The sequence below is a fragment of the Carettochelys insculpta genome, chromosome 1 (assembly GCF_033958435.1).
Source record: "Carettochelys insculpta isolate YL-2023 chromosome 1, ASM3395843v1, whole genome shotgun sequence".
Lineage (NCBI taxonomy): Eukaryota > Metazoa > Chordata > Testudines > Carettochelyidae > Carettochelys > Carettochelys insculpta.
Window position 1 is genome coordinate 282,539,268 of NC_134137.1, and position 25,796 is coordinate 282,565,063.

Genomic DNA, 25,796 nt, shown 5'->3' on the forward strand with positions numbered 1-25,796 from the left:
TTGAAGGTCCACCTTGCCGCTATATCGGCTTTCAGACATGAAGAGGAAGGGCACACGGTGTTTGCCCATCCCATGGCTACCAGGTTCCTCAAAGGGCTGGTAAACCTATACCCCCTCGGAAACCGCTTCCACCTTCGTGTAGCTTGGACCTGGTGCTTAATGCACTAACAGGACCACCGTTTGAACCCTTAGCCATGGTTTCCCTCTGTCTCCTTACGATAAAGACGACCTTCCTTCTTGCAATCACGTCAGCTCGCAGGGTGAGCGAGCTTGCGGCAGTTATGGCAACGCCACCCTGCACAGTAATTTCCAAGGAGGCGGTAACCTTATGGCCGCATCCAGCCTTTGTTCCCAAAGTTTCTTCAGAGTTTCGTATTAACGAACCTATAGTTTTACCCTCATTTAAAGAGGCGCACCTACACCTCCTGGACGTGAGGAGGGAGCTGGCTTTCTATATAGACAGGACTAAGTCCTTCTGGAAAACAGATAGACTCCTAGTCTCTCTCGCTCCCAAATCAAAAGGAGAAGGTCTCTCTTCGCAGAGAATCTCGAAGCACATCGTATCCTGCATAAAAATGTGCTACGAACTTAGAAAGACTCCTTTACTGGCCCCACCTAGGGCTCACTCCACTAGGGCGGTGGCGGCATCAACAGCCTTTTTCAAGGGCATTGCGCTAAAAGACATTTGCAGAGCAGCTACCTGGTCATCCTATGACACCTTTGCCAAGCATTATGCCCTTCACAGGGTATTCCAAGAGGATACCCTTCTCTCGACAGAGGTCCTCTCGGGGACAAGCTGCACATAAACTGATTACCCACTTCCTATCTTGGGTTACTGCTGGGTAGTCACCTATCGTGGAGCACCCACGGGGACACTCGAGGAAGAAAGAGAAGTTACTCACCGTAGTAACGATGGTTCTTCAAGATGTGTCCCCGTGGGTGCTCCACCACCCGCCTATCCTCCCCGCTTCGGATCTCTGTTTAGTATTTTTCAGGAGCATCCAAGGCAGTTGGTCAAGGAACTGGCGGGGACCGGATCGCGCACGCGGTTGGGAGCGCACAAGGGAGCGGCGCACGCCGGCGCATGTGCGGTCCAGCAGAAACTGCTGAAAAGATCCAACCTGCGACGCCGGGGCTAGCCCAACACCTATCGTGGAGCACCCACGGGGACGCATCTCGAAGAACCATCGTTACTACGGTGAGTAACTTCTCTTTGTCCAGCCCATTCCTTCCAAGACAGTTAGCACACGCTAAAGCCAAAGGAGCAGTAACATAAGGCATAGAAGGAGGCCACCACTCAAAAACCCATTTCCTCCTTATCTCCAGATAAGACAGTTGTCTTCTACCACCATTCTTGGCTTCAGGTGCTGCAGACACTGCTACCAGATCCATAGCGGTTGTGGTTGGTATGTGCAGGGCATCATGACTCTTAGTACAGAACAGTATGGAAGACTCTCCCCTTTGACAGTTCTAAACTGTTCTTGGAAATCACGAATGGACCCTTGTGCACTTTAAAAGATCTCTTAGGGCTATTGCAATTTCTGGGTATATATACACCTGTGAATAAGAAGAGTCTTAACAGATCATTGACTTCCCAGAGATTGCATCTGACTGAGTATTCCAGGTTCCATAAATCCACCATACCCTCTAGAAAGACACGCAGATTTCATAGAAGGAGGCTGATGGGTTGGTCAAGGGTTCAAATCTTCGTTGAACTCTGGATTTACAGCTACACCCATTAACCCATCTCACCCACCCCTGCCCATATACACCCCCCTCGGAAATTGCCTTGCCTGTTGCCAGTATGCTTGGAGGCAGATCACTACAGACAAGCAAATGATAACATTGGGTTATACCATCCATTTGACATTACTGTCTCTTCCAGCTCTCTTTGTTACTTTTCTGGGATCTCTTTAGAGCTTTTATTGAAACATGAAGTGAACTCTGTCCATCAAGGAGCAATATATCCAGTTCCTCGTCCTCCTTGTCATCGTCATGAGGGCAAAGGATTTAACTCGCATTTCCTTGAGCTAAGGAGAATGGAGAGTGGATACTGAGCTTGCTTAAGATATCTAACAAGTTCATAACGTTTCAGGAGTTCAGAATGGTGACTCTGCTACTTCACAAGAGAAAGGGGGTTGGCTTTCAGCCCTCAGTCTACGTGATGCCTATTTCCATAAAATTATATACCCATCATACAGGAAATATCTGCAGTTCACTATAGGCCAGGATAATTTCCACTACTGAGTCTTTCCTTGACCCCATCAACGTTCTCAAAAAAATACTGGCAGCAGTGGCTGCTTACCTCTGACAAGAAGTGATCCTAGTCTTTCTGTACCTCTGTAACTGGCTATTTTAAGGGCCTTTCCTACAAAATAGTACTATCTTCCTCCTCCTGGCCCTTGCATTCTTCCAGGAGTTGAATATGCAGCTGAATTTAAAACAGTCCACATTATCCCTGTAGAGAAGATATAATTTGTAGAGACATATTTGGACTTGCTGACTGCTCGAGCCTACCTGCTATTAGACTTGTAACCTTGTTAGACCTAATCACACACAGCTATGTCTTTGCCGCTTCTAAGGTAGGCTCAGAATGATCTATTCTCCAATCAGAATAATTTGAGCAGTCAAGGAAGCATTCAGCTGTAAAAAAGGTACTCCTTAGACTGGTGGAAGGATCACTTCAGTGTCTGAGAAGGCATTCTCTTCTATCCACCGCTCCTGTCACTGGCTTCAGTGACAGCTTCAAACACTATTGGGTGGAGACACCACCTTAATACCCTCACAACTCAGGGCTGATGGACAACCAAAGACTTGTCTCCACATCAACCTGTTGGAGCTCAGTGCTGTCAAAAACACTTGCCTTTGTTTCCTGCCCCTCATCACGGATACACAAATCAGGGTGGTGATGGACAATGTCTCCCAGATGTTTTATATAAGCAAGCAGAGAGGAACGAGATTGCCTCTCCCAGTGCACTGAAGCCATGACATTATGGAATGAATAAGTGCATATCTTGTAAAGTCCAAGTTCCAGTGTTCTACTTCCCAGGTATTGAAACTACCACACCGAATGTCCTCCTTTGCCTTTCCCACAGACTTATCATTTGCCTCACAGGTAAGTATAACAGTACCTTCTGTCTCGCCACAGACACAACTGAGGTGGATGTATTATCATTTGTTATGATGCTTTGGGCACTCATCCCCTCCTTACCTCAAAGTGAGGTAGCTCATTCAGTCAAATAGGCAACATCTATGACATTAAGAATGTATGAGTAGCTGAAATATTGAAGCCTGGCACATGGTTTTGGTGGATATGTACTAAAAGAAGAGGTTAATCACTTTGGGCAGCAGCTGTGATTCTCCAAGATGTTTGCCCCTATGGTTGCTCTGCTACTGGCTCTTCTTTCCTTGTGCTTCAGACACTTATTTAGTAGATGTTTGCATCCGATATGAACAGATACTAGGTGCATGTGCAAGCCCAAAGGACACTGATAATGGAAATCTCTTATCAAGGGTTCCAGAGGCACATGCATACCTGAAGTGGGGCAACCATTGTGACACACATCTTGAAGAATTGCAGTTCTTTTATGAAGTGAGTAACCTGTGCATTTATGGACATGTATGGTGCCAGTTAAAATGAAATCTAGTGGCTTATTTTAAAATATGATACAAATTGAGTATATGCCATACTTGCTCCTCCTTACAAGTAGCTCCTTCCCAGCATTCTTTATTATAGCCAGTGCTATTTTTTTAGGAAAAAAGGAGCTGGAACTCTGCCCCTTCTCTGCTACAGCGCCAACCCAACACCATGCTTAACCCCCCCGCATGGCCCCAACCTGCTGCATCCACTGCACCTTTAACCCCCCGAGGCCCCAACCCGCCACCAGCCTTTAACCCCCCCCCCCCAACCCCTCCCACGGCCAGGCTTTAACACACCCCCTCCATGGCCCCAACGCTCTGTAGCCTTAACCCCCAACCTCCAAGGCCCCAATCTGCTGCCCACCTTTAACCCCCACAACCCGTCCCATGGCCACGCTTTAACACGCACCCCATAACAGCTCCAACCTGCCACAGCTTTAATTCCCCATCTCCGAGGCTCCAACCCTGTTGCCAGCCTTTAACCCGCAGTTGTCCTTCCCCCCAGCCCCCCCCCCCCCCCCCCCCAACCCAGGATTCACTTTCAAAAAGAGCTCCACGTGCTTCTGCTCCTTTGTCAGCTGCCTTGTTCTCATCTGCGTGGCTGCACAGCTTCCCCACATATAGCACGTAAGGGGCAGCTTCCTGACCTGCCGTGCTGAAAGACCAGGGCTTAATTTAATTGGTTTAATGGGCAGCACTGGCTTTTAAACCAAATTAAATTGAGTCCTGCTATTTCGCTGCCAGGCAGGGAGCTGGAGTGGTGGCAGTTGCAGGTGGCTGCTTAAAGAGCCATATGCGGCTGAGAGCTGCCAAGTCACCTTTTAAAAATGGTGGCACCGGAAAAACTGGTGGTGGAATACAGTTCTGCTGTGTTCTGGTGGAAAAAAGCCCTGATTAAAACAGTGCAGGTTTTGTTGGTATATGCTGAATCTTAGTTGTTTGTTTGTTTATTTCTGCACAGGTTTCTGCTTCCATGCTCAAGCAGTTTCCCAATGGTGGCCTGAACCCAGGTCTTTTCAATATATCTCCTCAACAGATTGCTATGCTGAGTCAGCTTCCAAGTATTCCTCAGTTTCAACTTGTAAGTATCTTGTTTTCTTGAGCTGGTAGACTGGGTTTCCTACGATTCTGTCCCTGTCTGCAAACTTTGCTCAAACCAAAAGAGAAAATCATAAGACTTGTTCAGCTGATATTTGTATTGTTAACAAGTACTGTCTGTTCTTTTGTACAGGACAACACATAGTTGTTAGGGGGTCAACACAGTCTGAAATGATCTGTGTAGTTGTAAGTTGGATTTCTTTTTTGTTAGTCAACTTTGCCTGGGAAGCAACTGTGTGCTGCTATTTCAATTATTTTGTTATTCATGCTTGGGGTTTTTTTTTTATTTTATTTTAATGACTTGAATAAAGCAGCTACTGGCAGTACTGTTTCTTATTCCATTAGGTAGAATGGGAAAGCCAGATCACATTTTTCTAATGCTTTCACAGTGATTTTGTTTCCTGTGAAAAACAATGAACTGTTTTTGCGAAAAGCTATTAATAAAGCATTTGCTAGTGATCAGTTTCGCCAGGAATGTTTTGCCAAATGACCAATATCTTTCTTCTCTGTTTTTGTGGTAGGCATGTCAGCTGCTCCTTCAGCAACAGCAGCAGCAGCAGCAGCAGCAGCAACTATTACAGAACCAGAGAAAGATTTCTCAAGCTGTGAGACAGCAGCAAGAGCAACAGGTATGGTGCTGTTTGGTCCATCAAAAGGGTATGGGATTGCAGGATATTTGAGGAAACCTTTCAGTCTACAAATGGAGGTCATGCTGAGGCGTGAATGCCATATGCCTTTCATCATTAGGTGCTAGTTAATCTTCCTTAAAATTCACTCTCTCAGAACTAATTTCTACTGCATGACTCCCCAAGCAGCCAGTTTTAGTTCAGAGTAAGTCCCCTCACTTCATTCCTTTGTTTGCAGATTGCCCGTATGGTGAGTGCCCTCCAGCAGCAGCAAAGGCAGCCTGGCATGAAGCATTCTCCATCCCATCCAGTTGGGCCTAAACCACATTTAGACAGCATGGTACCCAATGCTTTGAATGTGGGTCTCTCAGATATACAGACCAAAGGGCAAATACCTGGATACAACTCTGGTAAGTACTGCTATGAGCTGAGGTTATTTGTTGTGTTGCCAGTGATATTACTTTATTAATTTGTTCTGTGATCCACCCAGGAATGCACTAATTCTCTGGTACCCAATTTCTGAATTGGGTTTGGATTTAGTGTTATTGTCATAGCGCTAGCTCTCTCCGCATTGAGTTGCCAGTCTTCTAGGTTTAGCTTTTTTCCTGTAAAGAGTGCAGCTCAATCACATGCTGACTTACGAAGCTTATTTTAAGACTGGCTGGTAGGGCTCCATTAAGTAAAAGATAGGCACTGTTCCAAAGAATTGAACAGTCTCTAAATAGACAACAGGCAAAGATTGGGATTAGAATCAGAGGCACAGAGAAGTATAGTGAGTTATGAAAGGTCACAAAGCAGATTGATGAAAGATCATAAAGAAGATTGGTGGTATAAATGGGACTAAAATGCTAGTTTATTGATTCTTAATAAAATAGCACCCCACTGCCTTGTGGGTTATCCTGGGAAGGAGCAAGGCTAAGGGAGTAAACCCTGATGCAAAATCTGGAGGGGAGTCCTAAGGCGGTTTTGTGCCAACTTCTGGCATTGACCAGGCAACTCCTGCAGCTGAGCTGGTACCAGACGTAGAGGTTATCCTCTCCTTTGGACTATATCAGTAAAGCCGAGAGGGGGACACTGGTGTCTGGGCAGCCCAGGGTCCCAAAAAAATTGCCCAGGCTCGCGCCTGGAGAGGTACTCCAGCATTGCTTAATAGCGCTGAACCAACACGGGAGGTAACAGATACCGGTTATAAGCTCTTGCTCGATTGGCATAGAGAACAAGCGCCAGGGGGTTGCCTTCGATGGTGGGAGACGACATTGCATCTCACTGGACAGGCACCGCCTGCCTCAAGCTGGGTAGCCCCCAACCAAAAGGGTACTGTCCCGCCACAGTCCAACTGCGTCACTGGGTCCATGAAGCTTAAGGTTCCCAAACCTGATAAGTGACTGAAATTTGAGCACCAGGCAAACCAATAAGAAAATCAACAAGAAAAGGAAACCATCAAAGTTTTAAGCTTGCTTGCTGGAATGTGTGGACCATGCTGACCGGTTTGACTGAAGATCTTCAGGACATCAGCGACACCCGAAAGACCGCTGTCCTCAATGAGGAACTGAAGAGGCTCCAAGTTGACATTGCTGCTCTGCAAGAGACGCAACTCGCAGATTCGGGATCTCTAAAGGAAAAGGACTACACCTTTTTCTGGCAAGGTAAAGCCCAAGAAGAACCCAGAGAGCACGGTGTTGGCTTTGCCATCAGAAATACCCTTCTACAAATGGTGGAATTAGTCATGGGCGGATCAGAAAGACTCCTTCAGGTCATACTTCAAACTTGCGCCAGTCCTGTCCACCTAATCAGCGCTTACGCTCCAACCCTGTACGCCACACCAGAAGTAAAAGACAAGTTCTATGACGTGCTTACTGCTTCCATAGCGCAAATACCTGCTCGCGAATAACTGCATTTTGGGTGACTTCAATGCGAGAGTTGGAGCCGATCGTGACTCATGGCCTTCTTGCTTAGGCCACTTCGGTGTGGGAAAAATGAATGAAAACGGACAGCATCTTCTCAAACTTTGCACATAGCACAATCTGTGCATCACAAACACATTTTTCCAAACCAAGCCACAGCACAGTGTGTCATGGAGACACCCACGCTCGAAACACTGGCATCAACTAGACGTGGTCATCACTAGACATGATAACCTCAAAAACATCCTTCTGACGCACAGCTATCATAGTGCCAACTGCGTTACAGATCACTTGCTAGTTTGCTCCAAACTCAAGGTGATACCCAAGAAGCTGTACCACTCTAAACCAACTGGAAGGCCCCTCATTGATGCCAGAAAGATGGCAAACTCAGAGAGAGCCGAAAAGTTCAGAGTGACCCTCGAGGAGAACCTGCACAGCAGCCCTGGTGGTGCCGATGTGACATCCAGATGGCAGCATCTGAGGGATACGATTTACAATATGGCCTTGTCAGTGTTTGTTTGGAAGAAGAGCTAGAAACACAAATGACTGGTTCGAAGCTAACACCGATGAGATGATTCCAGCCATCGAAAAGAAGCGCGCTGCACTCCTGGAGTACAAATGCTCACTGAGCCAGAGTACCCTGCAAGCACTCAGAGCAGCCAGAAAAACAGTACAGCAGACAGCCAGGCGCTGTGCCAAAAACTACTGGCTCGAACTATGCAGCAGCATCCAGACTAGTGCTGACTGGTAATCTCAGGGGAATGTACGAGGGCATCAAGAAGGCATTAGGACCCACCCAGAACAAGATGGCACCTCTGAAATCCAAATCTGGTGAAGTCATCACTGACAAAGCCAAACAGATGGATTGCTGGGTCGAGCACTACTCCAAGCTGTACTCACGCGAGAACACTGTGGTTGATACAGCCTTCAATGCCGTCGAGCTCCTACCAGTAATGGATGAACTGGGTCTGGAACCCACTGTGGACGAACTGAAGAAAGCCATAGACAGCATTGCAGTAGGAAAGGCCCCAGGCCAGGATGGTATACCACCAAAGGTAATCAAGTGTGCCATGGACACCCTCCTGGAACCCCTACATGAGCTACTGTGCCTGTGCCTGTGCTGGAGAGAGGGAGAGGTTCCACAGGATATGCGCGACACTAACATTGTAACCTTGTATAAGAACAAAGGAGACAGAAGCGACTGCAACAATTACCGTGGAATCTCCCTCCGAGGCATCACTGTTCGCTCATGTCATCCTTGGCAGACTCCAGAAGATTGCTGAGAGGGTGTATCCCGAATCACAGTGCGGATTCCACGCAGAGAGATCTACTATTGACCTGGTCTTCTCTCTGAGGCAGCTGCAGGAGAAATTCAGGGAGCAGAGGAAGCCACTCTGTATTGCCTTCATCGACCTGACCAAAGCCTTCGACTTGGTCAGCAGGGATGGACTGTTCAAACTGCTCCACAAGATAGGCTGTCCACCATGGTACTCAAGATGATCCAGTCTTTCCACGAAGACATGAGAGGAACCATCCAATATGACGGCACATTATCACATGTTTTCAGCATCAGGAGCAGCGTCAAACAAGGATGCGTCCTTGCTCCGACATTGTTCGGGATCTTCTTCGCACTCCTCCTGAAGCACACCTTTGGATCTTCAACAGAGGGCATCTTTTTGCACGCAAGATCTGATGGGAAACTGTTTTATCTTGCAAGGCTGAAAGCTAAATCTAAGGTATGGGAAGTCCTCATCAGAGAGATGCTGTTCGCAGATGACTCTGCTGTAGTGTCACACACAGAAGACCAGCTTCAGAAACTGCTGGATCAGTTCTCCAAAGCATGCAAGGACTTCGGGCTTTCCATCAGCCTAAAGAAGACAAATGTACTTGATCAGGATGTTGCTGAACCTCCATCAATCAACATTGACAGCTATACATTAGAGGTTGTCCACGAGTTCGTTTACCTCGGGTCCGCCATCACTAACACCCTGTCATTGGAGACTGAGCTAAATAGGAGGATCGGAAAAGCAGCCACAACTCTGTCCAGACTCAGCGAGAGTGTGTGGAATAACATAATGTTGTACACCCACACCAAAATGCAAGTCTACAGAGCCTGCATCCTCAGCACCCTCCTTTATGGCAGTGAGTCTTGAACCCTGTACACCTGTCAGGAAAAGAGGCTGAATGTCTTCCACCTGCGCTGCCTCAGGCACATCCTTGGAATATCGTGGAAGGACAGCGTGTCCAACACCACTGTCCTTGAGCAAGCTGGAATCCCAGCCATGCACACCCTCCTCAGGCAGCGTCAGCTCCGCTGGCTTGGCCACGTCCACAGGGTGAATGATGGAAGGATTCCGAAAGACATCCTGTATGGCGAGCTAGCCTCTGGCAAAAGACCTCCCGGACGCCCCCAGTTGTGCTACAAAGATGTCTGCAAGAGAGACCTCAGGGAGGTAGACATCGAGCCGGACAGCTGGGAGGAGCTGGCAGATGATCACAGCAGATGGAGGCAGGAACTACACAAGGGCCTTCAGAAGGGTGCGATGAGGATCAGACAGCTAGCAGAGGAGAAACAAGCCCACAGAAGGCACAGTAAGGACCTGCCAGACACCCATTACACATGCAACAGATGCAGCAAGGACTGTTACTCTCGTGTGGGCCTTCACAGTCGACGCTGCAAATGATGATCCCAAATGGAACTACGAAGGGCGCGACCCATAGTCTATGTAGACTGAAGGATGCCTGCTACTACTACTACTTGCTAATAAAATAGCTTATGTACCAGGTCACATGGCCTTTAAATGTCCTCTTCAGGGCAAATAGATGTTATCCTTTCTCCTTCACAGCACCACCACACTCCCTTCACATACATTTTGTGTTTAAAAAGGGACTGAAGCTGTGAGAATGCTACGGTATTTATTAGATGATTAAGGGAAAAACCTTGGGAGCTATTGGAAAAGTGACTTGGACTCAGATTGTTGAAAGCTGGACCCTTGTAGCAACAGAATATAGTAATATCTTTAGAAAATGGTTTGTAGGAAAAGGAGGACAGATGGAAGATATCGGACCATTGTATGTGGTAAAATTGATAGAAAACAATATAGCTTTTTGTTTACCTCTAAAAAGATAGCTGAGCTATTCTATTTTGGTTTGTTAGTAGCAACTCAAGGTCATTCGTTTTAGTTCGTTCATCACCATGTTTCATGACCCTTGGAGATACCTTGAGTCATTATAGCTTAGTCTAGGCACAGACTTGTGCTAAGATACTTTCATCCATGTGGAAGGCAGCTTTTCTGCATATCAGAGCTGACAGCATAGTAACACAGGAGAACCTGTTTGACAGCTGGCAGGAATTTAGCAATGAGAAGGTTGTGCAGCAATGGACAAGATACTGCACTGATCTGTACAAAGCACAGTTGAACCCAAGTGTCTCAAAGAGATTGGTCAAAGAACTGAGAGAGATCTCTGCTAAGCATCAAGCGCAAGACTGATGTTTCCAAGGAGGAAGTAGAAAGAGCAGTGAAATGACTAAAGAACATACAAGAGCCCTGGAAATGATAAGATTACAGGAGAGGTGATCAAATACAGTGGGGGAAGTATGATTCAGGAATACACCAACTACGTAATATAGCGTGGAAAGAAGGGAAGACAAGGTCCATGCTAGTGACAATACACAAGAAGGGAAGCGCATTGGAGTGCAAGATCTACAGAACAGTTGCCCTAATGAGTCATCTAGGCAAGGTGCTGATGATGATACTGATAGAGAGATTGAGGTCGCGGATAGAACAACATCTAACTATGATCAAGCAGGATTCAGGAAAGATAGAAGTACCATACAGCAGATAGTGGGTGCTGGCATGGTCCCAGTGCTGCAGGTGCAACCCAGGCCCTGCAGAGACCAGCTGCAGTCCATGCCAGACACTGTGCTGGCCCTGTCCCAGCCTGGAGGCCAACTATGGTCAGGCCAGGCTAATGGCAACAGCCCCACCTTGTGAGTTCCTGGTGCAGACCCAGCTGCCTGTGCCAGCCGCCCACCTGCCCGAACCCTGCGCTGCCAGAGCTTCCTGCCTGCCCGTCAGCTGCCAGAGCCAGCTGCCTGCTCTCCTACCAGCTGCTCGAGCTGTCCATCCAAGCTGTGGGTCAGCTGCCTGCCTGAGCTCTGCCCTTCCCCTACCCCAAAGCCAGGCACTGCCAGCCCCCCACTCTTACCCCATCTTGCTGCCTCCCCCAACTCACATTCCTTTGCAGGAGACAGCTTGCTCCATGTGGGTCTTTGCTGGCTGCTTGTTTTTTATAGCAGCTGCACCAGGTCGCCGATGTAAAATGGCAGGGGCTGAGAGCCAGAAGCAAAGGCTGGCTCTTTCTTGAGGTGGGGGGAACGACGGTGGGGGTGGGGGTGAGTCAACTCTCTCATCCCCTGGAGTTTCATCATGCCCCCCAGTTTGGGAAACCATGATCTAGACTGTAAGAAGGAAATAGTAACTAGTTCTTGCTTTCACTATTCAAGTTTGAAGGTAATGCGTAAGATCTGGAAAAGCAAAGCGATTAGCTGAGGAACAAAGCTGAGCGTCTTGAAAACGTGTATTCAGCATCATGTTTTACAGATGTGAGACATGGGTGATAATGAAAGATTCAAAAAGAAGGATATTGGTATTCAGGAAGAGTTGTTATAGAACGATCCTGACAATAGGATGGATGTAGAAGGTCACCAATGAGGAATTATATAGGAAGATACAGCCGAAAGAGAGCCTACTGCAGAAGATTATACAACGGAATCTACAACTATTTGGGCATATCTGCAGAATGAACAAAAATCAAGTCCCTGGTATTCGGCATAGTGGACAGTTCGAATAGGAGAGGCAGATCACACGTAGAATGGGTAGATATAGTAGACTGGTGAGGAGCTAGTCTACTAAGAAACTAAGACTCTGTTCTGGGCAGGGAAAGATGGAAGGAAATAGTGATAGAGGCATCAGACACCAACGGGCACTGAGTTCATGGTGGTTGATGATGATGATGAAGAATTTAGTGTGAATGATATAACGCTGTGTCCTGCAGGGATATGGGGTTGAGAGTCAGATGTATTGCTTTTATATTACCTGAACTGTAGCTGTGAGAGAGAATTTCAGTTACTACCGTTGCATTTTATTTCTTTTTGGTCACAAGTATCCATCTGGAAGGCAATTTGATCGAAAAGAGAGAAACTGACATTGTTTTTTGTTTCACAGGCTTTGGTTCCAGTGGCATGGATTATGGCATGGTGGGAGGGAAAGAAGCTGGATCAGAATCTCGCTTTAAACAGTGGACTTCTATGATGGAAGGGCTGCCATCTGTAGCTTCACAAGATGCCAATATGCACAAAAATGGTGAGAGAGATTTGAGGTTATATTGCTGGCAATATTTTTATACTGCCCCTTTTCACTCTAGGTGAAAGAAGTTAATAGAGCAATCTTCATTCCAGTTTTCCTGTCTTTGATATTGGTTTTGAACAAATTTTCCTCTGCTAATTTTTTTAACCCCATCAGCTTTGTCGGTTGCTGATAGGTATCATTTATGACCCACACACCAGTAGTTCTGAAACTACAGTGAAATTAGTGTGATGTGCTTTGATTTGACTAATACCTTATTTATTCTGTGGTAGTTTTAAATTCTCTTGGTTCCAGTTTTCCTGCCTGTTTCGAAGCTCCTTATTTTTCCTCCATGTAAAGATATCTTTCTCCAACTTTACAGGTGCAATAGTGCCCCCTGGAAAAGCCCGTGGAGGATCACCCTACAACCAGTTTGATATAATCCCAGGTGACCCATTGGGTGGTCATGCAGGCCCTGCTGGTGATAGTTGGTTACCTGCCAAGTCCCCACCAACAAACAAAATCGGAAGTAAAACCAGCAACGCCAGCTGGCCTCCAGGTACTGCTCAGGGAAGCGTGACCTCACCTCTGCAGTAAACTTGACAGGCATTTCTCTTCAGTTTGCTTTTTTAAACTATCTCATGAGATATTTCTTGGGTCTCTCTACCCAGTCTGTTGAATCTGTTGTCTTTGTATATGTAAGTTTTAAACTGGCAATGTAAATTTAATATGAATTAGGAACAGAATAACTCCCCAGTGCCTTAAATGATTCTTGATTTCTGACAAGTGAACTGTGATTTTTATACATCTTTGGCTTGAATGTAATTGATTGTCTACTCAGAAACACCCAACCATAGAATGTATACAAATTGGTTTTCCACCTCTGCTGCTTGTTGTTTCATTCTCAATTGTGCTTGCTTGGAAGCACACCTCTCAGTGAAAGGTGTGAAATCTTGGTTTTCCTGGTGGTTTTGGGATGAGGAAGGGCAGGGTTTTTCTACCTAGAGCTTATTACATTTGATGATCCATGATATGGCATGAACTTCTATGGGAAAGGCAAAAAATATTTTGGAAAGGCTGTTATATAGTTATCAAAGCTAAAGCACATTCTGAAATGGAAAGATGGAGTACATTAACTATGGGTTAAACAGACTGGGAGTGGCTCGCAGCTTACAAAGACAGTTTCTCTGCTCTGGGTGCTAACATCTCCCCATTAGACTCTGACAAAGGTTCACATCCCCCTGTCTGATCTGACTTGTTCTTAATTAAGTACTGTTGATATTGGGCCATTTCCACCTTGGTGAATAGACCTGGTCAGCTCTGGCCCTCCCTCCCTCTTACTGGGACCCCACTGTTTAAACACCCCTGTGGAACCACCCCCCCCAACTCATGCATCTGATGAAGCGGGTCTTTGCCCACGAAAGCTTATGCTCCAAAATATGTGTTAGTCTATAAGGTGCCATAAGACTTCTTGTTCAGTAATTCCTTGATTTATGCAGAGGTTGTGTCCTGAGTAACCTCCACGTAAATAGAATTTTGCCTAAATTGGGGGTTGGGGGAGCAGGCAGCTGTGGAAAGTGGGTGGGAGGCATTCACACAGCCTGCAGCTTCTTCCCGCTGTGGGGCACACAGTTGCTTGTGCCATGGTTTGTGAGAAACCATGCAGAAAGAGGCTTGAGGCAAGGTTTCTCCCAGCCAGGGGAGCTGGGGAGCCTGGTGCGCAGACAGAGGCTTGTGGCATGGTTTCTTAGGACTGGGCCGCAAGCCTCTGTGGCACTGGTTCTCCCAGCTGGGAGAACTGGTGCTGCTAGCAGCTGTCTGTTGGGGACAGCAGCCTTTACTCATGGCTGCCACCCTTGGCAGGAATGGATGTTGCCCATGACAGGAGTGGGCAGCAAGAGTCAGGCTGTCAGGCAGCAGTTGCGTTAACCCAAGAGACGTGCAACTTGATTGCACATACTCCCGGTTGTTACTGTATTTGAGCCAATTTTGAGTAAGCTCCCAAGATTTGACGTGAAGAGCAGCATGGTGGGAGGAGTAGTACAAGGTATATTCTGTGCAGAATAATCCTCTCCTGGTGGTCAGTTGAAGAGCCATATGAAATAGTTGTGAGCCCTTTCAAATCTCCCTCAACGTTATATTTTTAAATGGCATTTCTGTCTCTACATCTTGTTTTTATTCCTTCTCATCCCAGAGTTTCAGCCAGGAGTGCCGTGGAAAGGTATTCAAAACATTGACCCTGAATCTGACCCCTATGTGACTCCTGGAAGTGTACTGGGGGGTACTGCAACATCTCCCATTGTAGATACTGATCACCAACTTCTGCGGGACAACACCACAGGTAAAACATTAGGCACCTGCATTCATTCCATTATCTCAGCCTATTACAGAAAGGATTTTAAAAAAATCTAATTCTCTTGTCCAGCCCTCAAAGTGAGAAATAAAAAAAGCTTCAGCTGCATTGACATAGCTGTTGTGTGTGTCACTGACACTTAGTGGAAATAGGACCAGTGGGTTCTGTTGGAATTACAGAAACTATTGTATATATCAGCAATATTTCTTACTCCTTTTCCCTTTTATAGGGTCTAATTCTTCCCTCAACACCTCGCTGCCTTCACCTGGTGCCTGGCCCTACAGTGCCTCTGACAATTCCTTCACCAATGTTCATAGCACTTCAGGTAAGCAGGTTCCAGATCTTGAAAAATAATCTCCAGTCAACAAGTATGCTCTATGTGTACCCACCCACCTTCTCTCTTTACTGTGGGTGTAGTCTTTAGTGCTTCGTGAATGTTGGGGAATTCAGCACTGTGATTGGCTGGTATGCTAGTTTTCCTGCTGATTACATGTTCCATTACCATTGCTTTAAAACAACTCTATATATATTTAATGAAGTTCCCTTTAAGGTCAATATAAAGGTCTGGCACATAGGTCAGAGGATGGAGTAGAAGGCAAAGCAGAGAGGATATAAGGAACATCCAAAAATGTACAAGTATTTCTCTCACAGGATCTGATAGGATAAGTAGTGGGGGGTTTCCTTTCTTGATTTTTAAAAGTGCCTCCTACTAAGCCAAGCACTCTGAGATGTTAAGTGAGAGAAGGGCTCCATGCAATCACCTTGCCAGCTTTTTAAGAGTAAGAGCGCTGTTAGAACATTTTTATTTGCACTGTTTATTGTACCTTTCATCCCCTGTCAGGACTTGAAAAAAGCACTATAGTGATTCTGGCAATTTTAACATGTTGACCAAAGGTTAGAATTTTTCCCTAAAGCTTTCCTTAGTGATAAGGACACCAGTTATTCCTATTAATCATGAGCTCTGTACTCAACAGTGAGTAATCATTTGTGTTTGCAATCCAGGAAGTGCAGTTTGATTTCCAGTCTTTCGTAAATCCCAAAATTTTCCTTTGAGCTGGCATTGCTCTTGACTAGTTAACTGATGCAGGTCTATAGGATGGCTTTGATTGAAGCAGTGTCTGAATGTGTAGCCTTGCTCTTTCTATGAGGACATTATAAAGTTTCTGTTCCTAAGTCAAAGTCAGATGCTGGTTAATCCAAGTCAGGGAAGAGGGACACCAAATCCAGCTTTTACCTCCTTTTAACTGTCTAGCATGCAGGAAAGATAGGAATGATTTAAAGAAGTAGAAATTTAAGAGCATTAACCCTTGTTCTTCATGTTTCTCATCTGCTGAGCATTTACCTAGTGCAGGAGAATGGCTCCTAGAAGTGGGTCCTCTAAATTTGGCAGGTTAGAATTCACCGATCCCTAAATAAAATTTCCAGCTCTGACGGTATTTAGATTTTTTGGTACACTTTAGATTTACATGTGTAAAGTTAATGCAAACCGTTGGTACTTACAGACCCCTGGACTCCAAGCAGTATGGAAGGTAGCGATTCAAATACATTGTTTTATAAATCATTATCCTTTTTGCTAATAAATCTGCATTCTTAATTCTGACTTATTTGCACTTACTGTGCTACGTTGTGGAACTAGGACCCCAACTGCTTTTTCTCCATTTTAAATCTACACTAACTTAACAATAGCTAGGTGTTAAATGCGCATTCCAGATGTGAGCCAGATGATTGTCTAGACAAATGCATTTTTCCCAGACTACTGTTTCTTGAAGAGCAAGTGCTGCTTCTGGATTTTTCCATCTTACTGTTTTATTCTTCATTTGCTATATGCAGTCAGAATAAGATAAAAATGTGGGCTACACTGACAAAAAACTTCGAAATTGCCATGCAAATGGCTATTTTGAAAATTAGTAATGAGGCACTGAAATGCATATTCAGCACCTCATTAGTATGCCACTGGCCCCGGCTCTTCAAAATTGCCACGTTTCACTCCCGCGCGGCTCGTCCAGACGAACTTCGAAATCCCCTTATTCCTATAAGCTCATAAAGCTGATCCCCAACGTGTCCCCTAATAAAAGTTCAGAGACTGTCTCTTGAAGTTACTGAACGCTCTGCTCAACCAGTATAAGCATGAGCTCATAGGAATAAGGGGATTTCAAAGATGGCGGGGTCCTTTCGAAAAGGATCCCCCTCTGGATGAGACACGCAGAGCGAAATGTGGCAATTTCCATGGCCATTTCGAAGTTCTTTGTCAGTGTAGACATGGCCCTGGAGTAACCCGCACTAGCATGCTTATACTAGGTGAGTAGAGTGTCCAGTAACTTCAGCAGACTCTAAAGAATGTTATTACTGTTTTCCTCTTTCAGGGAGAAGTAGGGGCCTCCCTCATATTTAGAATTGCAAGCACAAAGTTTCCAATTTTATCATATGGGACTTTTTATTGGAGGTCTCTGAACATTTGCTAGGGGACAGGTTCGGAATCAGCTTCAGCAAATGGGTGACCAGTAATTTTTCTGAGCCCTAACAGTAACATTGTAACTATGTCTGATAAACTAAATTCCTGCCATCAAGGGATTTCATGAATCCAGATTATACTATAGCTCAGCTTCTTGCTTTGCACTTCATAAAGAAAGTCTTATTGCATAAAATGCAAGTCATCCAATAAAAATAAGCCTGATTATATAGAGGAGAGAGTGATGAGATGTGGGTTTGTGTCCTCAGGCTGCAAGCGACTTTTTCCTGTGTCTCAATTTTCAAATTCTTAAATAAGGTTAATGCTTGCCCACCCTTGCAAGGAGCTTTGAGATCCTCAGTTAGATTTCAGATTATATTAATGTGCGTAATAGATAACTATATGAATGAACGAGTTTCTCTGTCAGAAATGGAGATTAACCAGGTCTGACTTTGTTTGCGTTTTAATATGGTATATATTAACAGCTGCATGGGTTTAGATATTGTGTTCCTGCATCTGACAGAAGTGGTTTTAGCCTGTTATAATAGCTGCATAGTTACTAAGACTGTGTTGTGGGGCTTAAATCCCACTAATGCATGCCCTTTGTATTTATCTATTTATAGCAAAATTCAGTGATTACAAATCAACATGGTCCCCAGATCCCATAGGACACAATGCCACTCATCTCTCCAACAAGATGTGGAAAAACCATATTTCCTCAAGGAACACTACAGGGCTGCCCCGCCCACCACCTGGCCTGACCAATCCAAAACCATCATCTCCCTGGAGCAGCACAGCACCCCGATCGGTCAGGGGGTGGGGGGCACAGGACTCAAGGCTTGCCTCTGGTGAGAAGGATCTCCTGATAGCATCATTGCTCAGCCGTGAGGGGTGTGTGTTATACAACGCTAATGGTGTGGATTTGATGCGGCCTTCACAAGAGAGGAAGTTGCGGTTGCCCGGTAAAGGAAAAAATATCCCTTTTTAAAATGGAAATTTACTGTCAATGTGAGGGAAAGGCCCCAGGAGCTGCCTGGGGAGGAGTGAGGAGAGGGCTGGGAGCTATGAAAAAAGTATTTCTGCAGCACAGATCTTTTGGTGTTGGAGAAATTAACTGTTATAGTTTGGGAAATTCTCTAGTAGACAGAAACTGGCAAAAATTACTTCTGATAAGTGTAATGTTAATTGATTTTAATTAATCCTGGTATTAATTGTGTTATGTACACTATTGTGAAGCATATAATCCATATTGTTAGTGTGTTTTAATATGTATGAAATTGTCTGAGAGACAGAAAGATCTGAACATAGTACCAAGGAGTTATTTTTGTGTCAGAATGTTGTGCCCTGGTATCTTCTGACATTTGTGTTTCTTCCTTTGTTTAACTGTTTTCAGCTTCTACATGGAGTGATGGTGGTTCAGTTCGTCCTAGCTACTGGCTGGTTCTTCACAATCTCACTCCACAGGTATTCTCTGCTATTCTCTGCTCTTCTTTTGAGAGGCAGGAGTGCTAATCTGCCGAGAGGAGGATTGTTGGCTGTTTTTCTCTTCTATTCAGTGAGGTTTAACCATGTTGAATTGGCTTGGTGATTCTGATGAAATGCTGGTAATCAGAGTAGCCTGCTTGACTAAAGTAATCACATCAACTAAATCTCAGTTGCTTTGTTAGGATGTTTGGTGTTTGCCATTATACCATAACTGTCCCCACAGTAACCCAAAGTTTTTAATGGGCAAATTATTCAAGATTGTGTCATTCAGAAATGTGAAGAAAATTGGGTTGTATATAATAGCTCAAAGCTCCAGTTCCTTTGGGACATCCTCAATAACAGAGCAAGGCAGATTGACAGGTTTTACTCTGGGGTTTTCATAGCAAAACCCCAGAATGTTTCACACTGTTGCCAATGGCACAGCCTAGTTAGTCCACTTCAGCAGTTCTTTGCAAAGCTTGTTTCCATTCATAATAAATTCTACTGAGATCCTGTTTTCAGTTACCCTAGTTAGCCTGCACTGGAGCCTACAAAATACCTGTCTGATTATCAGCAGTATTTTGAGACTAGACAACCAACTCACTATTCAGTAAGATTTTTTCCCTTTAAGTGCGTGTTCGTGTGTATTCCAGTTAGGGATGGGTACATTCGCGCATATGGTGACTGGAAATTTTTCCCCATATCAGGCCTGTAAGGTTGGTCTGGGTGACCCCTACTATGGTGCTCCACTGACCCCCTCCTCTCCTCAGTTCCTTCTTACCACCAGTGATGGTAGGTTGGAACTCATAGCTTTTGCTCAGCAAGCATCCGAGTTGTTTCTCTTGCAATTTTTTCCTATGGTTAGTGGATATAGTTTTGTTAGTCAGTTATTCCTTAAGCAAACTGGGGATCCCTTCTACCCTGGGTGGCCGTTCTCGCTGTTGCCCTCTGAACCGTGGTATGCTGCAGTCCCAAGGGTTTAAGACTTGCCAGGACTGCTCCAAGCACAAGCCAAAATATGACCTACACTGCTCCTGCCTACGTTGTCTGGGAGAGGGTCACCAGAAAGATTGTTGTCACATTTGTTGAGAATTTTGACAAAAAATTCTAAACCATAACAGCAACTTGAAAAGTCGTGGAGATTGGGAGAGATCCCGGATGATTGGAAAAAGGCAAATGTAGTGCCCGTCTTTAAAAAAGGGGAAGAGGGATGATCCAGGGAACTATAGGCTGGTCAGTCACATCAGTCCCTGAAAAAATCATGGAGGGGCTCCTCAAGGAAGTCATTTTGAGGCACTTGGAGGAGGGGAATATGATCACGAATAGTCAGCATGGATTCATGAAGGGCAAGTCGTGCGTGACCAGTCTGATTAGCTTCTATGATGAGATAAGTGGCTCTGTGGATAGGGGAAAATCAATGGATGTGATTTATCTTGACTTTTTAGCAAAGCTTTTGATACGGTCTCCCACAATATTCATGTCAGCAAGTTAAAGGAATGTGGATTGGATAAATGGACGGTAAGATGGATAGAAAGCTGGCTAGAAGGTCAGGCCCAGTGGGTAGTGATCAACGGCTCGATGTTGGGATGGCGGTCGGTTTCTAGTGGAGTGCCCCAAGGTTTGGTTCTGGGTCCTGTTCTGTTCAACATATTTATGAATGACCTGGATAAGGGGTTGGATTGCACCCTCAGCAAGTTTGCGGATGACACTAAGCTAGGGGGAGAGGTAGATATGCTGGAGGGTAGGAATAGGGTCCGGAGTGACTTAGACAAATTGGAAGAGTGGGCTGCAAGAAATCTGATGAGGTTCAATAAGGACAATTGCAGAGTGCTGCAGTTGGGCCGGACGAATCCGAAGCATTGTTACAGGCTGGGGTCCGACTGGCTCGGCAGTAGTTCTGCAGAAAAGGACCTGGGAGTTGTAGTGGACGAGAAGCTGGACATGAGTCAACAGGGTGCCTTTGTAGCCAAGAAGACTAATGGCATATTAGGTTGCATCAAGAGGAGCGTTGCCAGTAGATCGAGAGAAGTGATTATTCCTCTTTATTCGGCTTTGGTGAGGCTGCATCTGGAGTAGTGTGTCTAGTTCTGGGCCCCCAATTATAGGAAGTATGTGGATACACTGGAGAGGGTCCAGCTGAGGGCGACCAAAATAATTAGGTGGCTGGAGCATATGACCTATGAAGAAAGGTTGAGGGAATTGGGACTGTTTAGTCTGCAGAAGAGAAGACTGAGGAGGGACTTGATAACAGCCTTCAACTTACTGAAGGGATTTTGCAAAGAGGCTGGAGAGAGGCTGTTCAGTGGTCACGGATGGCAGAACACGGAACAATGGTCTCAAGTTGCAGTTGGAAAGGTCCCGGTTGAACATTACGAAAAACTTTTTCACTAGGAGGGTGGTGAAGCATTGGAATGGTCTACCCAGGGAAGTAGTGGAGTCTCCATCCCTGGAGGTGTTTGTCTCGCCTCGTCAAAGCCCTGGCTGGGCTGATCTGATGGGTTTGGTCCTGCTTAGGGCAGGGGGCTGGACTTGATGGCTTTTTAGGTCTCTTCCAGGTCTATTGTTCTATGATTCTGTGACTTAGTCCTGCTCACAGAGGCCCTGTGCCCACAATCTGGGCCCAGGCTTGGGGACCCTGCACAGAGAACATCCTTATGAACACACAGTGCTGATGAAAGACACTCTGAAAAACCACCACACGTTCTCAAAGGGATCTTCTAGCAGGTGCCCTTCCCAATCTCTAGTGCCTTAAAAAAGAAGTGAGATAGCTGTCCTTCCTTCTCATCAAGGGAAGTGAGGGCTACCTTCTAAGTCTTTGGCCAGGCATATGTCAGTTCCCCCCCCCCACAGAGGGCAGGCTGAATCCACAGCCTCGTCAGTTGACCACTGCAACAGCCTTCAAAGCCTTAGACTTTTCAGGCAGCTGAAGACCTAATTAGCATTACAACACCATTTTTATCTCCTTAGTGCAAGAAGTCATGAGAACCTTTGGTGCTTTCACAACCTCTGATTGCATCAAAAGGGAAGCCTGTGGTCCGCATCATTGAGTCCCAAGAACCCTCAGGTGCTTTGTAGAGAGCCCAGACATTCTCCCAGCTCCCACAGCTTTATTAATGCAGCCTTGGCACCACCATGGTCTTCAGTCAGTGGATATGTGCCCCAATTTTGTCAACCTTGGCTTCAGTGCCATGACAGCAAACCTCAACCAGGCACGCTGTGCTGTTTATGCATGCATATGACCTGGCACCATTAGGGCACCAGATTCTGACACTGAGAGCTCTGCCAGCGTCATTGGCATCATCAGTACTCCCGCAGCACCAGGTATTCCCCAGGACACCTTACCACCTTTTGACATCATCATCTTTATCTTCGACAGGTGAAATTTTAGTGGGCATGGCAGTGGCTCCAACCTTATGGGATGTGAAAGTCCTATGGCTGTTGCATAAGTATCCCAAGGCCTCAACATTTAGGCAGAGGTGGTCACAGAAGCAGCAAACCTAATGGTCAATACGGTGGCCTCCTCTGGACCTTTTTGGGTTTCCTTGCCTCTGATAAAATCCATATCAGAAAAGAGTAAAACATTTTGGCAGACCCCATCTTCAGTCTCCCCACAGCAAAGCATAATAAAAGACACTGTGTTGCCCCTCTGGGGGTTTGATCATCTATATACTCATTCCCCCACCTGATTTATTCATTGCTGATGTGGCAAATCACAGGGAGTGCAAGAGGTTCCAGTGCCCTTCTCCCAAAGCCAAAAGGCAAGACTTGTTTGGGAGGAAGATGTACAGGGTAGAGTGGCTTCACACCCCTATTGCTAATCACCAAGCCCTGGTTAGCAGACATGCATTCAACACCTTAACCTCTGTCAGAATTTGCCGAGCTTATTCCCACTGACTTCCAGTTAGAATTCTCTGCACTCACTGATGAGCATAAAATTATTTCTAGAGGAGCCCTCCAGGTGGCTTTGGATAGTGCTGACACATTGGCAAGCGTCCTGGCCTTTGGAATTGCCATGAGGAGAGCTTCTTGGCTACAAGTATCCAGTGTGCTGGCAGTACGAAGTACAACAGACTATCCAGGACACGCCTTTTGAAGGGGCAACGCTATTGTCTGAGAAAATGGGCAAAAGGTTACACAACCTAAAGGGTTCTCAGACAGCCCCAGAGGTCCTTAGGCCTGCATATCCCTGCAAACCAGCACAGGCATTTTAGACCGCGATTTCCCCTATGGATTTTCCAACAAGAGGCCCACAGGATGCCCCTAGGTGGTATAATAGGAGTGATCAAAGGAGGCCACACCTGTTTTCTGCCAAGGGAGCTGGCCAGTTGAAGTCTTCCTGGGGCCCTAAACAGGCCATTTGATGACATGGTCAGCAGTACACCTGATGGCATTCAGGATCCAGGTCACAACCCCTTTGCTTCCATTTTATCCCCTTTCTACCAGACTTGGTCCCGTAATTACTTTGGACCACAGTAGAAATGGGATACTCAATCCAATTTTCTTCCCCTCCTCCCAGCCCCTTTCCCCATTTCTGTTCAGGGACCCCTCTCATGAGCAGCTCCTCATCCAGGAAGCGCAGTCCCTTCTGTCACTGAAAGCATTAGAGGAAGTTCCTCAGGAACACAGGGTCAAGGGTTTCTATTGCTGGTATTTCCTAATACTGAAAGCCAAGAGGGATGGGTCTCAGACAGTTCTAAACTTGAGAGATGTCAACAAGTTTCTAAAAAGACTCGGGTTTCGAATGGTAGCTCTGGCCTCCATCGTCCTGCTACATGGTCTTCAGTAAATGCATATACTGCCCATTGTGCCATTACACAGCAGGCCAGAGACAATGCAGCCTTTGGTAGGGCAATTTTGCAATCAGCCGTTTATTCTGATTTCACTGCCAAACTGCTGGCGTGTGAATCGCCTAATTGGAATATACACGAATAAGCAATCAAAGAAGATAAGAAAAGAAAAGTTGTGTACCTTCTCCTAACTGTTGTTCTTGGAGATGAGTTGTTCCTTTCTGTTTCTATATCCACCCTCCTTCTCCTCTTTCGGAGTAGCTGGCAAGAAGGAATTGAGGATGGAGCGCCATATTCAGTGCTATGAACACACTACTCCTGGGGGTTGCCCAGAGTGACCATACAGGTGTTGTGATGAGATAAAATTTTTGGCCACTGCGCATGCACACACATACATAATTGGAATAGACGCGAACAACACATCTCGAAGAACAACAGTTACAAGAAAGTACATAACTGTCTTTTATCACACAGCACAGAAAACTGAGATGACAGAAAGGAGGGCTGGGACCTGGTCGGGTTATCCAGAATGCCAGAGTCCACCATTCACATTATAAAGAATCTCTCTCGATATAGAGGGCAAGAGCAGCAGTAGGGCAAAAGTTTTAGTTGCAAAGATAAGGTACATTTTTGTATTTCTCTTAATGCAAGGAACATTTCATGCTTTTCTAGCAGTTACTGCATGACAGATGAATACATTTGGGAGAAGTTTAAATTACTGAAAAAGGCAGTAAATGGAGCAGAATGTGATCAGAAAGGGCAAATGGCAAAGTAACACTCTGTGATACAGAAAGATAGCTTCTGCTAAAGGTGTCCAACATGAGAGACTGAGTTCTATTAATCTGGCAGACCAGCAACAGTTTTCAGTGGCGGTTTGTGAGCTAATCAACTATGTGAAAAATTGAACCTTTGGGCTGAGATTCCCAGCTGTTCATATCATATAAAATAGTAATCTTTAGTATTTTCAAATTACTATCTGATTTGAAATTTTTCTGAAATTGAGTAGTTGGGGATGGAGAGCAGCCATTCAGGTAATCAAAATGATGTTTTCCTGATGCAATGTCTCATCCATTATTAGTGTTAGAAATACAGTTTTTACTCCACTGGAAATTAAGAAAGCACAGAGAGAATCATAATTTAGTAATCTCAATAAGATGAAGGGAGAGAGAATTAGGCAGGGGCCTAGAGTGATTCAGTGTTATCAAAAAAAAAAAATCTTTATCTAATCACTGGACTGGAGAGCGAAGTCATTGTAAGATGCACAAAAGCCTGATGAAAAGAACATGCTTGAACATAACATCCCATCTCTTTCACTAACCTTCTCAGCTACCCTGTGACGTACAATATAATACTTAGTCTTTATTACCCTGTTTATTAACCGTTCCTCAAGTTCTTCAAACATTTTCACATCATAAACAAAAATTTCGGTACCCTTTTTCTTTCAGTAAACCTTTATTTTTCCTAACTATTCTTCCTCAGATCGATGGGTCAACCCTGAGGACGATCTGCATGCAGCATGGTCCACTGCTGACATTCCATCTGAACCTGACCCAGGGCACTGCCCTAATCCGATACAACACCAAACAGGAGGCAGCCAAGGCCCAGACTGCACTGCACATGTGAGTTACCCCAGCAACATACAGATATACAAAAAATAATTATAATATACCATTTCTTCTGCCACAGAGATGACTTTACCTGTTGATGAATGTTCTGCATGTACGAGATGAGGTCCATAAGAGTTGTTCTTTGAGTGCTTGCTAATGTCCACCTGGGTAGGTGTGTGTGCGCATGTGCAGGTGCACAAGGGGCATAACTGCTGGGAATTTTTTTCCTTTATGGATGCCTATTGGATGGGCTTCAGTGTCTGTGAAACCCTGTGCGCATTCACCAATATGCGGGCCACCAACGGTGCTGTACTCTCTGTTCCTTCTTACAATCCATAACAGTTGCTTGGGATGACCTGCTGGCTCCTGCACGGCTTTCCTCATAGGTTGGACACGGTAGTCTGTTCTATATAGTGTTTGTAGTTAGTGTATTTAGTTACCAGTATATGTGTGTGTGTAGCGTAAATTGCAGTCCCAGCTGTTATGGAACGTCAGTCTAGGGACTGGGTGTGCCAATGGGC

General features: G+C 45.5%; 1 protein-coding gene across 1 annotated transcript in view; it reads left to right on the top strand.

The window, feature by feature from the left end:
* TNRC6B (trinucleotide repeat containing adaptor 6B) overlaps nt 1-25,796 on the top strand; it is a 262,680-nt gene that overhangs the window by 220,381 nt on the left and 16,503 nt on the right. Inside the window, 10 exon segments of the mRNA XM_075009512.1 lie at nt 4,601-4,720; nt 5,259-5,366; nt 5,602-5,773; nt 12,496-12,633; nt 12,998-13,174; nt 14,810-14,956; nt 15,198-15,293; nt 18,041-18,265; nt 18,811-18,881; nt 25,148-25,287. Of these exon segments, the coding sequence (XP_074865613.1) occupies nt 4,601-4,720; nt 5,259-5,366; nt 5,602-5,773; nt 12,496-12,633; nt 12,998-13,174; nt 14,810-14,956; nt 15,198-15,293; nt 18,041-18,265; nt 18,811-18,881; nt 25,148-25,287 (1,394 nt within the window).